Below are 18,287 nucleotides of genomic sequence, written 5' to 3'. Positions count from 1 at the left end.
TTACCGCGATTATCAGTTACCCCTCTATGGCCGAGTCACACCGAGAGTCGAGGTAATGGACAGTGCCGGTTTGGGGGGGGGGGGGGGGGGGGGCAATCGTCCAGGGCGCTAGATCTGTAGGGGGCGCCGCAGCCCGGAGTCCCTAGTATGCGAATATGCCGATATTTTCTCATTGTCTCCTCTCTATCTACATCTCATATTATTTAGATTAGTAAAGTTGCTATGTAATTTAACAATTTTTACAATCTACCTACAGATTCATCGTTTCATATTATTACCTTGTCTTTTTTTTTCTTAAAAATTTTGATCCCCTGAATGGGCACCCAGATAATCTTGCCCAGGGCGCTAATATTGCTAAAACCGTCACTGCAAACGGAGACTCCGATTCCCTGTAGTCTCCTACTCCGCATGTCTTGCCACTCAAGCTGTGCGCTGATTGGTCAATTTTTCAATTTTCAACAACGAAATGTGGCTAAACTACTGATCCCATCGAAAAATGCTACAGAACTTTTCGCTTCGATTTTTCGTGATCTATCCAATAGTGTCCAATAGGGTAGAGGTTTAAAATAAGAAATTGGAAAGCAGTTATTTTGACCCCTTTGGTAGTTTTAGTGTTAACCCCTTCGCCTATGATTTGTTCAATAGTTGCGTTAGTCAAAGCTAACAAATAAAGAAAAATGAAATATAATGCAGACACAGTATTCAACGACCCTTGACTAAATAAATTAAAATTAGAATTCAACTGAAAATTCAGCCATACTAAAAGCACCAGCCTACACGTTTGAACTGTAGTTGCGTCACGTGTGTAATACGATGTTGTAGTGTAGGGAGTTAAGAAAAAAGTAATTATTTGTATGCTTTTTGAAAAATTGATACATGCCAGTGTCAAAAACAATGATTTTTGTACCTCAATTTGTGTTCGCAGTTAATAAATTATTTACTTCTTACTTATTTAATTACTCATTATTGAATCATTATTTATTTTTCAAATTAAAAAAAGGTTGTATGTTACACCATCTATTTTTTTTAAATTGGTGCTATGAACAATACTTTTGTGTAAATTTTATGAAATGTGATTAGAAGTGTACGGGTACCCGAGCCCCGGGTCGGGTCGGATCGGGTAATGATCAAGTCTACTCGGATAATGATTGGATTGGGTGGGGTAATGATCAGGTCGAGTCGGGTAATAATTGGATTGGATCGGGTAATGATCAGGTCGAGTCGGGTAATGGTAATATTAAGTCGGGTAATGGTCGGGTAATGGTCGGGTAATGTTCAGATCGAGCCGGGTAATGCTCAGGTCGAACCGGGTAATGATCGGGTAGTATCGGATCGGATCGGGTCGGGTCGGGTAATGATCGGGTAGTATCGGGTCGGATCGGGTCGGGTAGTGATCGGGTAATATCGGGTCGGGTCGGATAATGATCGAGTAGTATTGGGTCGGGTCGGATTGCACGAAACCTCGGAAGTTTGTCCAGCACATTTTGTTTAGGTACCCGAATGTCAACTCGGGACTCGAACTCGACTCGAGTCTCGGAATTCCATTTAGGAGCCGATATTGCATTCAGGGCATGATTCTTCAAGCTTATCTTTACTAAGTTTGAGATGAAAAACACTGTCCAATTAGAGCGCGGGTTGAACCACGAGAGTGTTGGCTACTGATCGCGTTCGAATCGACGCGTCGTCGTGAACAAATGCATCGACACTACGTCGATACAATCTATGGCTTTATTTTCGAGATATAAGCAATTGAAAATTGGAATATCAGTTTCCGAGGCGTGTGTTTCGCTTTCGAACATCTGACAGCTGATATTCCAATTTCCAATTGCTTGTACAGTAAAATCTCTCTAGTTGTCCGTTTGTTGCCCTGGTGACAGTGTCCACCAACTTTCGTCCTACGACTATGTATTTCTCACCCGACGCCTATGTTCTGTTCCTTCGAGTCAGTCACGCGATACGCGACGCGGCTTCTTTGATGAGAGTTAAAGTTTGGTAGTTTATAATAAAACACTGTAACTTTTTTAATATTAATTTTTTTTGCCTACGGATTTCTTAATGGCCAGACTCTTCTGATTAAAATAAGACCAAACGCCATATAATTTGGAGCATATTTACTTTATTTTATGTACAAGAGAACATCCCCAATGCGAATTTTTTTTCTCGTCCATATAGTCCAAATTATATCAAAAAATTGTACCAACATGTTAAAACAATTTGCATCTAGAAAATTCTAAAAATAAGAAAGTTAAATTCTTGTTAATTTCTCGACTGCTACGGCTCTTATGCTATCTTTCTCTTTTACGATTTGTCGCCGGAGATCAAACGCAGCAGCGAGGCTCGAAAAATCGTGTCTACCCTGCCCACATTGTCCATTTTCGCTTCTCAGCCTGCGGACAACTAGAGAGATTTTACTGTATCTCGAAAACGAAGCCACTGTCAACTATTTGAAAGCGAAACACGCGCCCCGGAAATTACTATTCCAATTTTCAATTGTTTGTATCTCGAAAACGAAGCCGCAGATTGTGCCGACGTGAGGGAGCTGCACTTGTTCACGACGCGCATCTGTTCGAATGCGGTCAATAGCCAACACTCTTGCCGTTCAGCCAGCGCTCTAATTGGACAGGGTTTTTCATTAATAATTCAAAAGTGAAGCCTTAACCAACATTTTGGCAAAGGAAAAAGTTGTTCAGAATCACCTCAGTAATCACCCCTTTAAGGGGCTAACAGTCTTTCTGGGACATTCAGAGATGTATTAAGTGTCACAATGAAAATGGTCTTACGTAATAAGACACATTCATTAAATACAACAGCTATTAATTTTGTAATTTAATTGCTCCATGCATTTCTTTATTATAGATTGTTAGTATACTAGTGATGTTATTTAAACTTTATCTTCTCTTTTCTTTTCTTAAGTTATTTATTCAATAATGGGGTATACTTCCGAAGGGCCCCATCACCCCAGGACAACCAAACTTCGGATTTATAGTAATTGAGGGACGAGAAATCGAATGAGACCATTTTCAGAACTGGCAATAAACCGCTCTCGAGATATACAGGGTATTCTAAAAATGCGGAAACCCCCTATTACCTCGATAAGAACGCATTTTCACGGAAAATGACTAACCTAACCTAACCCTAACCCTAACCCTAACCTAGGTCAGGTTAGTCATTTTCCGTGAAAATGCGTTCTTATCGAGGTAATAGGGGGTTTCCGTATTTTTAGAATACCCTGTATATCTCGAGAACGGTTTATTTGCCAGTTCTGAAAATGGTCTCATTCGATTGCTCGTCCCTCAATTACTATAAATCCGAAGTTTGGTTGTCCTGGGGTGATGGGGCATTTCGGAAGTTTCCCCCAATAATGTTATATTTACACATTTACTCGTATTAAAGACTATACTTCATTAGCATGATTCTTCTTTTTAATTAAAAAGTAGAAAATTCTTCATAGCTGGGTATTTTTTGAATGGAACACTATATATTTCTTTCAATATGATAAAAAAGTAGAAAAATAAAAGAATTAAAACTATTAATTTCAAATGACTTTAAATCAATACAGATTGCAATTAATGAATTAATAATCATCGTTTTTCTAATTAAACGAATGAAACCTTTTGCAAAGTATGTACTAATAAAAATTAATTTATTATTATTGACTTGACAATTTATGAATCGGTAAATTACACTCGAGGAAAGAAGTTAAATAAAAAAAAATCATTTATTCCACACTGACAATGAGTGTGTACAAGTTTTGCTCTTAAACATTATTTTAAAAATAATACGACAAGAATACAAATGAGTAATTATTGAATGAAGGATATATAATAACTTCTTTTACGACTTTGTTTACTTGAGCCTGACAGTTACTTTATCAAAGGAACTTTAAGATATTTTTTTCAAAATGGAATGAATCTAATTCCAAGATTCTTTTTTATCGTTCGCGGCCTTGATTTGCGTTCAATTTTGCACTGCAAGTTACTGTTTATAGTAATTTACAAACTAGATGCTGAACCAGTATAAGAACCAGTTTTATATGACCTGTTTTCATCTGTAAAGTGAAGTAAAACACGTTTCTAAATAGAGGATGGTAGAAAATGGTTGGATCTACGGTTCTTCTGACAAATAAAATTGTAACAGGTTTCGCGTGAGTTCCCCGTGATTTATCAAAGGCACATTTAACCCTTGTAATGTTTATGTCGATTATCCTCGTCGTACAATGCCTGATTAATATTTCTGGGGCCCCGGGCTATCAAACCTCTGAGGACCCCCTTGGTTCATAAACTTGGCTTAAAAATTGAAATTTATTTCAAATAAAAATAAATAACATCTAATCATAAAGAAAAGGGACAAGGTGAAAACAGATTCATTCGAACCCCCCTGCGAAGTAGGACTAAGGTTATAGCTCCCTTTAGACCTATCCTTAACCCTTTGACTGTTAAGTACTTCAAGCTTAAACATTTTGTGTGTTCGAAATAAGAATTAAATCAATAACACTTATCATTCTTCTTTTTTATTTCATTTCATTTCTCAATTTATTTTTTCGTTGTTTAAAATCACCTAGACAATTTTATAAATAATTTTATCTTTTAGATAATTTTCTATATAATTTTTGAAAATTATCTGAGAGATTATGTAGATAACTTTATTGATATTTTTATCTTTTCTATATAATTTTTAAAAATTATCTGAGAAGTTATTTAGATAATTTAGTAATTAGTTTTACCTTTCAGATAATTTTTGAGATAATGTTTGAAAATTATGTAGATAACTTTGTAGATATTTTTATCTTTTCTATATAATTTTTGGAAATTATCCAAAAAGTTATTTAGATAATTTTGTATATAATTTTATCCTTCAGATAATTTTTTAGATGATGTTAGAAAATTATCTGAAAGATTATGTAGATAACTTTATTGATATTTTTATTTTTTCTATATAATTTTTGGAAATTATCCAAAAAGTTATTTAGATAATTTTGTATATAATTTTACCTTTCAGATAATTTTTGAGATAATGTTTGAAAATGACCTGGAAAATTATGTAGATAACTTGTAGATATTTTTATCTTTTCTATATAATTTTTGGAAATTATCTAAAAAGTTATTTAGATAATTTTGTATATAATTTTATCCTTCAGATAATTTTTTAGATGATGTTTGAAAATTATGTTTTAGGACTTTAAAATGATCTATTATCTTTTATAATTTAATAAAAATGGTATAGACAATTAATAGATAAAATAAGGGATAAGGCATAAAATCCGTCATGCGGCAATATAACAAGAGTAGCACATAGAGATCCACGCAGATCGCTGTAGTAATGACTTCTTTCTTTTTTAATCGACAAATACAATTAATTGCAAATCTTTTATTGAACGTTCAGACAACGTGTGTATGTATGTTAGAGCTTCGATCGATTTATCATCTACCGTATGTAACAAGCTCTTTCTATATTGCCCATTCTAAAAATTTTCTGTATCCGACATTATAACAAGAATTTATAGTAAATATATACTTCAGGGTCGAATATTGACATCTTAATCCTTACATACTTTTTTATGTGCTCTTACATCTAACCAGCAATATAGCAAGAGATTATTGTATATCGACTCGATTTACAGCGTAAATAAAAATTCGACTATTAATACTTAATTAGATTAATTTTTATTAAACGCGAGAATAACCGGTGCTCGAAACAAAAAATTTTCTCCCCAGTATTATTCTATGTACCAATTAATATTCAGTAATTACCAAGTAGAATTTATTAGTATAACAAGTCGATTAGTAAATTGACGTAAGTTCTTGTTAGCTTGGAGCAAGTAGAGCAAGATCAGCGAATCATAAACGCTCGTACGATGTTCCCCGAAAAAAAAGGGTGTTCCAAGTGCGTATTCACAATTGACGACGAGTCCCGTATATACGATTCACAGATGAATGGCAGGTAGATGAATAGCGAAAGCAAACATTGAATAATGACCGCTGTTTCTGCGCAGGCTCTACGCCTCGCTCAGAAACGTCAATCGTTGAAAGCAACAGACGTTATAATTTCATCTCTACTCCTAGTACTACTGTCCCAATCTACACGTGGATCTAAAGAAATGTTACCGTGAAAAAGTTGCTTTTCACTGCAAAATTTTCAAAACTGATTAGCAGGAGATAATTTCTAGATGTGCATTCAAAAACAAATGATGCTGCAAAAAGATTGTTTTTTGCAAAATTAATGATAAAAATTATCACCTTATATTAAGTCATTTAGAATCAAAGGCATGCAAATGATATTTTTATTTTTTTATTATTATTATTTATTATTTATAATATTGTATTTAACGGTTTAACTTACAATTTCTGCTTATAATTAAAAAATTTCTAAAATCACTAATTATTGCAGATTTTTTTACAGTAGCCTCTCGTTATATTGCCACTTTCATAGGGATTACCAAGCATACTAATGCCACCTTTCCACCATCATAGTCTACGAAGATCATACATTTTTATCTTCCTTTCCCCTTTAAATGAGAACTTGGAATCTTGACAAATTTTAAAGCCCCATCCGAGGCAATATAACGAGAGTCTACTGTAATTCTGTGACCCAAGTGGCAAACTGTAATTTCAGTGAATTTTTACAACTTGTTTATTCATGTATTAATATAATGTTATTCTAAATCATTATTTTTATTTACAAAAATTGTTCTCATTTGCAAAAGATGTTACAATATGATAAGATACTTAAAAAACAAAATTTTCTCAAAGGATATTAAAAAATTTGTCCTTAAATAGTTGAAAGTTGAAATTTAAAAAAATATTCAACACAGAATCCTTGTATTAAATTTCAATGATCTTAAAAAGAATAAAAATTTCATGGACAGAATTATTAAAACTATTGAGAACTCCTTTTTAATGCAACGCTTTATTATAATTTGCTATCTCGAATTTTGTAATGTTTACACAAATGAATTTGTTCTGCAATCGTAATTGCAAATGTACAGACGGTGTACCTGCAGAAGGAAGTCATGATCTCCTGAAAAAGTAAGATAAAAACAGTCATTTACATATCAAGAAGTAACGACAGGGACAACAACGAGCACTTTGAACTTCTTGTTTTTACCTACCAGTGGCGTAGTACGCAGAGAATATAAAATATTTAAAATGATGTTCTTATTTAATTATTTTTAGTTTATAAAGATATTGTTATTCTTTTCCATTAAATTTAATATATAAACTATTTTTCATATAATATGAAATTCTATTAAATTACATTACAGTAGACTCTCGTTATATCGCCGCGAACTGGGTAGTAGGAGCGGAAAAGTTTCAGTAGGAAGGGGAAAGGGGGATAAAATTGTATCATTTTTATAGACTATGATGCTGAAAGAGTGACACTAGTATGCTTTAAATCCTTTCGAACGTCAAAACAGTGATGTGGCAATATAACGAGAGTCTACTGTAATTTAAAACGCGGCGCTCTTTTAATGATTTTCATATGTTGCATAAAGCACACTGACACTTTTCAAAACATATGTATGTCCCTGTTCAAAATAATCTCAAACTAGATAAAAATTTGGTTATTATTATTACTCATGAGAGATTGAAAATTTATCTTAATCAAAATTTAAAAAATTCTGTAATAAAGGGTTAAAATTAATAGTTTTTCATTGAACGTGACACCGATTAACTTGTTCTTTATTAATTAAAAATTAAACCGTATATTTGTATACCACGAAGCAATCAATTTTTCAGAGTTTCGAGAGAAATATTGGATTCGTTCAGCTTAAATAGCAAGTTAAATTTTCAGTGGTTTTCGCGGAAGTCCGTGTCTACACCAATGCATTTTACCTTTCGTTTATCAGTCGAGACGGTACGTAACAGCATTCGCACATAAATACCCGCATGCGCCGTGCAAATGGTAGCTCGACGTGCAACTAGTCGATAGATACACGAGGCTGCAGCCTTTCCGCATTCGGAATGAATCGGATCGTTTCTGAGTCCCATCGAAGTTGTCGCAGTGAAGTTGGCGCACTAACACATTCACGCCGCGTCGGTGAGCCGATGGGCGAGGTGCTGTCGACGCGGCGTGAATATGTTAGTGCGCCAACTTCACTGCGACAACTTCGATGAAACTCAGTGTACAGTGAGTTGCATTGAACTTGTCGCAGTGAAGTTGGCCACGCATTCACTCACCGACGCGGCGTGAATGCGTTAGTGAATTTGTAGCCAACTTCACTGCGACAAGTTCAATGCAACTCAATGTACATACTCGTGTAAATATATACATAGAGAAAAGGGTGGTAATGTCTCCCCCTCCCCGAATCTGATTTATAACTTGAATTGCTTAAAATTTTTGCGTAAAATTTACGTAAACTATTAAAGTTACTGGAGTTTCTCTCCTATAGGTTTTCCAGTGTGTCCATCTGTCTGTCTGTCTGACTTACTGTGGAGCAAATACGGTAAGGGATAAACGCAAACAGCTTTCGCTATTACGTTCTTCATGGTCTGGAACCGTGCGCTTAAGGTTTTGGACTTCCGGTTTTGACCGGAAGTGGCACAAAACACTGACCATGTTAGATCTCAAAACCAATGTGATATTTAGAATCAGCATAAAAGAGGCTTCAAAATGACGGGTGACTCGACTTCCAGTCTGAACCGGAAGTTGTTTAAAATGAGGAAAAGATCAAAAAATTTAAGGGAAAAAAAACTTCGTCTTAGAATAAAAAGAATACCAATTCTGAAATCAGCATTGAAAAGACCTTTCGGAAAATCTGTTTTTCGACTTCCGGTCTCAGCATTTTTGACCGGAAGTGAAAATATCAGCTACGTGAAATCTCAGAGAAATGTAAGAACACCAGTCATGTAAAATTCGTATTTCTCTGCTTGTTTACAGCGGTGCAAGCAGCGTCGAAGACGCTCATGGATTCCCTGAACGAGATCTACGAAAGTCAGTGGACCGGTCATGATCTTTTGTACGTGCAAGCTCAAAATCTTGACATGTTGTGGCAAGACTTCACTCACAAACTAGCGGATCAGGTGCTCGTGCCTCTGAACACCTATCAAAGTCAATTCCCGGAGATGAGGGTACGTATCAGCGATATCATTTTTTATTCACTTTTTCATTTCTCTTTCATTCGTTCCAATCTTGTACACCACCGTTCAGGGACGCAACCATAATCGCCCAATAGGGGATGGAAAAAACGTGGATGGATACAAAAAATTTTTTTCCCACCTTATGAGTTTGATGATAATACCAAGTCTAATTTTCTTCGTTTTTGTTTATTTCCGACAACGTTTTTCTTAAATTTTTTGATAAAAGGGTCAACTGACCCTTCTAGCATTCCATTTTCTAGTTGTGATGTTCCTGTTGCTCTAAAGTTTTGAGCACATTATGATTTTAAAAGGCATAAAATTTTCTCTAAATAAATAAACGTTATGCTCAAAATACGGTATTATTCTTCTGTGGCGAAGAAGCGATACTTCGTCATGCTTAAACGTTACAATTAATTACAGTCATTTTTTTCATCTATTTTAAGTAAAAATATAATTCTATTTTAAAAAATGAAGTTGACCTTCATATCGCCCCTGCCGATAAAAAAAGTATTGACATTAAATCATGTTCCCCTAGAAATCATTTAACTTTTGTTTAAAACATTTTCCGGTATTAATCGAGGAGATTGATTTAAATAGATCACCCCGTATAAGTACAATATTTCTAATAATACTGTAAAATGTATTTCAGAAAGCTTATTTTTCCCTAGAACCCTGAGAGTGTTTGAAACTTTTGAATGGTGGCGTATAGTATCGAGTAAAGTAGGCTTCCCTAGGGAAAATGGCGATGTAGGGAAAGCAGGAATTCTCAGAATCTTAATTTTAAAATATTAACAGGAAGAGTAATTTAGAAAAAGAAATAATATCATTTTCAGTTTTTTAATGTTATAAAATTTAGTATATAACTAAGAAATTTGAATAATAAAATAAATATTAATTCAAATTTTCCCGCGTAATCGTTTACACGCAAGTAATAGGGCCACGGACTCCCTGTGAAAGCTAACTATGCTCGGTGTTATACACATATGTACAGCGCCATGCATGGAAGTTCCCTAGAAGTTTTCCCTAGAGCAGGCCTGTCCAAGTAGGGGAAATTACTGCTGGAACACATGTTTTTGGTCCCCTTCCAACGCTGCTCCTTCAAGTAAGGTGGGACGGTTCTGACTACCGTCTCTCCGTCTTTCCTATCGTCTTTGGTAGTCGGAACCGTCCCATCTTACTTGAAGGAGCAGCGTTGGAAGGGGACCCAAAACATGTGTTCCAGGAGTGGATTCCCCTACTTGGACAAGCCTGCCCTAGAGAGAATGATGAAATTCCGGGCTCTCCTCTCCCGTAGGTATGTGCTGGGTTCGGAGCTTCCTGGTCCTCGTCAGAGACCTCCCCTTTCCTGAGTTCCCGGTTCTCCTCAGAAGTTTCCATTTCCCCAGACTTCCGTCCTACCCTGGAAGCGGTCCCGAGGAAAATGACTATAGGTCTATGGGCGGTATTCATAGTCCGTTCTTAAGTTAATGCTTAAGAAGAAGCAAATGCTTATTCTTAAAATCGTCTTTCTTAAATTGACTTTATAAAGTCTGTGTTTAAGACAATCTTTTCTGCGTTCGGAAACTTCCGGAATGATTCTGTTAGAGCAACTACCAATCAGAAGCAGCTTTTCCTTTCGTTCTTGAGGGACGCTTGTGTTGTATTCAGAAGTATTGAGAATCAGAAGTGTTAATTGTGAAGAGATGGAAAGTGGAAAAAATAGAAGTAAATATTACACTCCAATGGGGAAAAGCTTTTTTTTAGAGATTTTAAAAAACTATAGCCATGTAGTATGTTTAAGGCATACTTAAGGCATGCATTTGCTTAAGGCATAAGTCTCGACTATGAATACGACCCTATGACTGCCCACCACTTGCATTTAGGCGGGAAAATTTGAATCAATATTTACTTTGTTGTTCGTACTTTTTATAAGATTTAATATTTAAAAATTATGCTATCTTTTTTTAAACCACTTTTAATATTAACATCATCAAAATTAAGGTGTTGAGAATTTCTGCTTTCCCTGTAATACTATTTTTGCTGGGGAAACTACTGCACAATATCAATCATAGTGTATAATAGGTTTTCCTAAAGCAAATGGCGAGAAGGAAGATTTTTAAAAATCCTAATGTATGAAACTCTAATTAAGATTGATTAAGAAAAAATTAATGTAATTTTTAATTTCAAATATAAAATTCACTGTATAACCAAAAAATATTGGTGACAAAATAAATACAAGTGGTGGGACCTTCTGTCCACTTTGCTTAAAGAAAAGTAATTGTAAGATGATAGACACTGTATCAGCGCCGAATTAAAAGGGTCTACAATCCCGACTCTACTTTGCAGGGGGCCCCGTTCTAAGTCTTCCTTTTACTATGTCAAAGAATATTGAATGAAATTTCGTTTACTATTGTCCTTTTTCTTTACAATTAAATGTTACTTAATTTTATTTAGAATAAATTTCAATTTTCAAACCAAGCTTATCAAGCAAGGAGACCCTCGAAAGTTCATTAGCGCCGAGGCCTCAAATATCATAATCCTATCCTGCACTGTATATCAATTTTTTAACTGCTATTTTAATTTTTGATAATGAAGAATATATTGATGTTTGTTACAGAAAAAGATCGACAAACGTGGACGAAAATTAGTCGATTATGATAGTCAGAGGCACAACTTCCAATCACTACAATGCAATCCAAGGAAACGGGACGAGCTTAAAGTATCTCGAGGAAAAGAGATGTTGGAGGAGGCTAAACGTACATACGAGCAGTTAAATTCGGAGCTTCACGACGAGCTACCTGCGCTGTACGACTCACGCGTTCTTTTCCTCGTTACTAATTTGCAGACTCTTTTTGCTGCTGAGCAAGTGTTTCACACTGAGAGCGCTAAGGTACGACATACGCGTTTTATTTGTTAAAATTTATTTTACATCGTACAAAAATTTTATTAATTATGAACTCTGTTCGAGTTAACACGTTCAGGTCCATTTGGGTAAATTTACTGACAACACAGGGGCAGGGACCTACAAATGTGTTACTTCGTCCCTGAACGTGTTAATAACCCCAATTTGTAGTTTTATTTCTAAATGACACATGTGTGTTTAATTTCCATTCCTTAGGTATATTCTGAGCTAGAAGCGATCGTCGATAAATTGGCAAATGAGAGTCAGAGGGGCTCGTACACACTAAAGAAGAATACTGAACCACAATCTCCAAAATCACCGAATGCCAACTCTTCGTAAGTAAAACTTGTTTAAAATTCTGAATCGAACGTGTATCTTTAAACGGTGTATTTTATTTGTTTCAGTTTAATAATCAACACACAACCAGCTCAGAATAACATTTCACCAGGTAAATATTATATACACGTGAGTCCTACGTTTGTGGGTTTTTGGGTCGTTTGCGTAGACTAATTAAGACGTTGTGCATGCGTGTAACATTAATGTAGCCACGCCACATAAAACCTTCCCGCAGACACAATTATGTGGCTAAATGTTTAGTTTCGAGTGAGCTTTATTGCGTGTTACAGCCGTGGATGAATCTGCTCCGGCAGCGAGAAATACGTCGCCGACTACTCAATTAAACGGCAATGCTAACAGCAATGCTAACAGCAATGATAATTCCCTCAATAATCAGGACGCATCCCCGCAAAGCACAGTAGCGGCCTCTAAGCGAGTCGAAGAGCTGTACGATATTCCAGTCGGTAAGTATGCGACCTGCCAATTGTTACACGTTCCACTCTTTCAAAGATATAAATTGAGTGCATTGAATTTTTTTTGTCCAATTGTGTTTTGCGCAACCAGAGAATTTGTACAATACAAGTGATTACCAAATTAATATTCTTTTATTAAATTGTTAATCTACAATTTGAATATTTATTCGCTACATTTATTCTTTGCACAAGTATTTCATAGCAGAAAATATATGTATACTATATCAGTTTCTTTATAGAAACCTTTAACAAAGGCTTAAACCAATTCATCAAATTATATTTCAGAATACATAACATGTAACAAGTACACATATAATAATGTTATATTATGTTGCCTGCCCATTTGTGCATGGTCTTGTTGATATAATGAAAGAAATCTTGATTCTCTAATTCTGACTCTCAGTTATGTATAGAAATGTTTGAACGAAATGAAAAGTCTCTGAAAGTTTCAGTAGTTTTGTGCATAATTAATGAAAGTCAGAGTTTAAATAAAACTGTAATCACAGGTCCATGACTAATGAGGCGGATTCAATTATTTTAGACGTGGAATATGAAAATGGTACCGATTTCTCTGTAGGGGCAACGACTGATAACTTGCCACCTGGGGTTTTGTATAGAGTCAAGGCTACTTACAAATACAGACGCGAGGATGCAGATGAATTGTCGTTTGATGTTGGTGATATTATTCGTGTAGTGGAGTACGATGATCCAGAAGAACAGGTTTGTATTTCATTAATAATTATGATACACGCAACATTAAAATAATTAACATTAAACAATATTTTGTTACTTTAGGAACAAGGCTGGTTAATGGGTATCAAAGAAGGTACGAATGAGAAGGGTATGTTTCCAGCAAACTTCACGAAACCTCTGTGAGAGCTTTACTAAATTTGTCTATTACACTCCAATGCTCACTGCAATAGCGTATTCTGTTTAAAGAAAATAGTTACAACTTGTAAAAAGTGAAAACGATTAAATAATGAGTAAACAATGAGGGGCAATGGGAAAGGAAGGGGGTGTGATGAGATGGTTACGCTGGAAGGTACTGCGGAGAATTTATCACCCCAAAGTGCCTTAACCCAGCCACTGTCTGTGCCAACGTTCATTGTCTGTAACATGGGACACTTAATCCCATTTTTCAATATACCAATACACATCATTAATAATCAAATAAAATATTTAAGCGAATAATATATTGTAATACATCATGCAATACTATAATATATATACATATATATATAATTTTATGAAAAGTGTACATAGAATTATACATTTTAAGAATATTTTATGAAATAACTTTGTGGCCACAGAAATTCGGAAAACTATTATTAAGAACTAATTTAATGATCACGACGCATTTTTTTGGCGAGAAATGATCAAAAATTGGAAATCCAATTACCTATTTGCATTCTTTTTATGAAGGTTTTACATTCTTTACTTATACAATGAGAAAGGTTAGAACCATAGATACCATTAATTTTCAAGAAATATAAATCAGTTTCAATATACTAATATCGAATCAGGAAATGAAGATGTTGGAATAAACAGAATTTTTTATTAACATGAGTATCATACGTTGTGTATAATATGCTGGGATATACACAAAAGTATATGGTTAAAATTTTATTTACATCTCTTTTATCCTTTATCGTAGTACGTTGTGAACATTCTATGACCAAGTATTTTTCTGACATACGTACATACATATTGCATAGAAAATCAAATGACGGTGATTAGATTACTGCCTTTGCTTCTATTCGTGCAGTAAGAGTAGAACAAATATCAATAAATGGTCCAATGACGAAAATTTGTAGTGTTAATTAATACTCGTTCAATATACTGACAAAATTTTGCATCAAACTTTATATATAATAACTAGCGTTACAATGATATATTAGTACAAGGAGAGTATCAACTTCAGCTTCCACTAAGTTGTGTGTCCTTTTGTCATTATATTGCATTGATCTAAGACGAAGAGAATATAGGAAAGTTGGATTGCTTATTTTATAAATGAAATGCTTTATGATTGAACGATTGATCCATTGTCACACTAACAGTTAACCCTATGTACGAATTAAAACTCTAAACAAATGATACGTTCACTTGAGAAGCATTGTAGGTGCATGTTATGAAAATGTGTCTACTATTTTACAGTTATATATTTATGATATTGATGATAAATAAACGTACATTTATACTCTATAAAGTGGACCAACAGGAAATCATGCAAAAGAAAAAAAAAGAAAATGAAGCTATTCTTACAGTAATAACAAAGAATAGCTGGTATTAGTGTACTTTTTCTGTTCTTAAACATGAAACGAATTTATAGATGTTAAATTTAATTAATGCAACAAATATTATTATCATATAACACATCATGCTTCACTTTAATATTTTTACAACATAATCTTCATACATAATTTGAATACGAACACATTCCAGTGATTGCAAATAAATAATTTCAATTCTATTTCAATGATCAAACAAAATTTTAATTAATTTGAACATTATTATTGAATTGTTAATAATTACGTTGGTTCAGTTTCATACAGTTTATTCTATTCATTATTCACACAATAATACAAAAAAGCAGAACAGTGAAGCATGAAAATTGTTTATTTATTCAAATTTAGTTTATTGGTTGTGTACATGGTAGCATTGTTTTAAAAATGATCAAGTAGCAAATATTGATGTATATTAAAAATGTGCCAATATGATATAGTATTACTAATATTATCGATGTATATTATTAATATAATGCCACTGATGCAACTATGAGGTTGCAAGCTAAACACAGTTTTTAGTATTATCTTTAAAAGAACAGTTATAAACATCAAGAACATAAATAATAATGCGAGGAGTAATCATAATTATTTGACGATGAATCTGTTAATATTATTAATACAATGTATTATTCAATTCATTGAGGAAGCAAACAAATGCATTTAATTTAACTTAAAAGAAATGACTGGTAAACAAGTATATTATTCTTCCTGCTTCCTCAGGAAAAAAAACGATATAAACCACAAATTTGATAATATTCTACACGGTAGATGTAAAATGTAATCAAAAATATCATATCATAAAGTAACTGTTCTATATCATTTTAATATATTTGTAAAGAATAATATGAAAAGTATATAAAACTACAGTAAATAATGTTTTCTGAACTTACGCGTAGAAAATAATTTATTATCTATGAAGATATTATGTTTTAAAAATAGCGATCGCTACCTGCCTTCTTTATATTGTATTTATTAATTTATTATTAATATAACATGCAAGCAACAAGCAACTGTTGATATTGATTAGAGTTTTTAATGCACCCATGTAATAATAAAGAGATCTGAAATTTAGTGTAGCAGTGGAGCAACCAGTTGTTATATCATTTATAATTATAATGCGTATACACATTTATGGCTATAATTGTCCTTTTCAGTTAAAAACGATTATAATAAACAATTACTGGTTTGTAACATAAGCGTTTATGATTCAAATACATGTTTTGTTTAATAATATACCCTGTAGCATACCTTCCTTATTTAATGTACCCTCCTTAATAAGAAAGTATCATAATAAACGTATCAAATCTAGGACTGTACGATTAATTTACATTTCTCCTTTTTATTTAACAAATAGTTTCGATGCCAATTTTGCTTGTTTAAAAGAACGTAAGAAAATTACATCTTCATGAATGAAAATGTTTATAATGAAATGACCTTATTTCATACAAATGCATATTTTATCAATCATTAACATCAGAAGAGAAATTTTATTTTCATTAATGCAACAATACTTACCTTGAATAAACACAATACAAGTTTTTAAGCTTATTTCATGAATCTCAAAATAATAAAAAAATATCTTAATAAATGTATTGTTAATACAAAAAGAAAACTTATCTAAATCGTGTATATTATTACAAAAATTTCAAGAAATACAACAAAATTTCATAGTATACTTGACACAACTTGAAACTGAAGTGGAAGAATCTTTAATAGAATATCTGAATTTAAATATTGTTGTTCTTGAAGTTCTTATTCATTACAAATAGTCTTTATGTGCATCTCAACTTTCTGCATTTAGAATGCTTAACTTTACTCGTCTATTAGCACTTGTTTAACCTTATGTAATAAATTTGAACAACAATTCAACATGTTTAACAGTACATATTCAACAAGATTATCAAATACTTTAATTATTATGTAATAGTAAACTGAAAGATTTTAAACCTTAACAATTATTTACTAGTATGTTACATCATTATTTCTTATGCGTTTAATTAAGTATCATTATAGTTAATTACACGCATACATATGTATGTACATTAATTAATTTATCATAGCTACAAGTATAAAAAGGAAGTAAGTTAATTATTATACAAGATGCAATATAGCATTGTAACGATGTAATATTTCTAAACCATTTAAATGAATAATCTTAAAAATTTTATTAATAATTTGAAATTAGTCATCTTACAAATAAAAAGTCATTAACAATATAATGCTATACTAAATAATTATAGATATAATAGATATATATCAAATTTGGAACTACCAAAAATAAGAAACATATGAGATTAATAAGAATGTAATGTTTCGTTATATCACTTATATTATTATTAAATATAAGGGATAGTCCGATGCTTCCCTGGAAAAACTACCGCATATGTGGCCTATTCACAGGGACCACATCATGTCTAGTACTTTCACGTTGTATCTACAAAAAAACTATTATTAAATATAAATTGTTAATAGTGTTAACAATCTGTTTGTACCTTGTATCAGCTAACAACACTCCACATTTAATCTCTCTTAATTTTGGGAAAAATTCCAAAATTTTGGCACAATAATAATAATGCTAATGAAGTTTTAAAAATGCTTAAATGAGTTGATGAAAAGCTTTACTCAAATAATTTAAAAATAGGTAACATAAATAAAACGTTTAAAAACGTTTGTAATAGTACTATAACGGGTACCCATGGATTTCAATCTAAGAAATGCAGTGTATACAAGCTACGGACTTCATGAAACCTTATATTAGGACACTAATCCCATTATTAAATGATGCCAAGGTTTGACCATGCCACTGAAATCTAGATTGTAGAAATATGTACTAAATAGCAAATTATTAGTCTTTTGTTAGATATACTTGCTCCTTTCTTGTTTTTTTTTTTTTTTTTAATATATAAATTCATTTATGCCAAAATATTCAGTTTCAGTTGATTAGGTTTCATTTTACTTTAATAATTTGCGGAAATAGAAAATAATTTTTGAAATATAATAAGTTTGTCATACATTATTTTATATTAGTTACATTTTCAGACTGTGTAAAAAACTGTGAAATTACTAATCGTACATTTTCTTAGAAATAAATCCCTTTATTATCAAAATTTGGTACAAAACGTTATATCTCATATAATATTGTAAATTAATTTGTACCTGAACTATTTTAATTGCTATATTATTAATACATTAACTACCATAGTGAAAATGAACATCTATAACAATTAAAACACCA

At 32.8% G+C, this 18,287-nt stretch overlaps 1 protein-coding gene across 7 annotated transcripts in view; it reads left to right on the top strand.

Moving 5' to 3' along the window:
* Nucleotides 1-16,285, top strand: part of Amph (amphiphysin) — a 90,291-nt gene extending 74,006 nt beyond the window's left edge. The window contains exons 3-10 of one of the 7 annotated variants that reach the window (XM_034334685.2): nt 8,390-8,443; nt 8,878-9,068; nt 11,674-11,946; nt 12,175-12,293; nt 12,363-12,406; nt 12,585-12,758; nt 13,309-13,487; nt 13,563-16,285. In XM_034334685.2, the coding sequence (XP_034190576.1) occupies nt 8,390-8,443; nt 8,878-9,068; nt 11,674-11,946; nt 12,175-12,293; nt 12,363-12,406; nt 12,585-12,758; nt 13,309-13,487; nt 13,563-13,643 (1,115 nt within the window). In that variant the 3' untranslated portion in view covers nt 13,644-16,285. The remainder of the gene's footprint in view (nt 1-8,389; nt 8,444-8,877; nt 9,069-11,673; nt 11,947-12,174; nt 12,294-12,362; nt 12,407-12,584; nt 12,759-13,308; nt 13,488-13,562) is intronic. The other 6 variants (XM_034334686.2, XM_034334689.2, XM_034334690.2 and 3 more) reach the window with 6 other exon arrangements.
* Nucleotides 16,286-18,287: the final 2,002 nt, after the last annotated feature.

Source organism: Osmia lignaria, chromosome 8 (genome assembly GCF_051020975.1).
Source record: "Osmia lignaria lignaria isolate PbOS001 chromosome 8, iyOsmLign1, whole genome shotgun sequence".
Classification (NCBI taxonomy): domain Eukaryota; kingdom Metazoa; phylum Arthropoda; class Insecta; order Hymenoptera; family Megachilidae; genus Osmia; species Osmia lignaria.
This window is presented reverse-complemented; position numbering and strand designations above follow the sequence as displayed.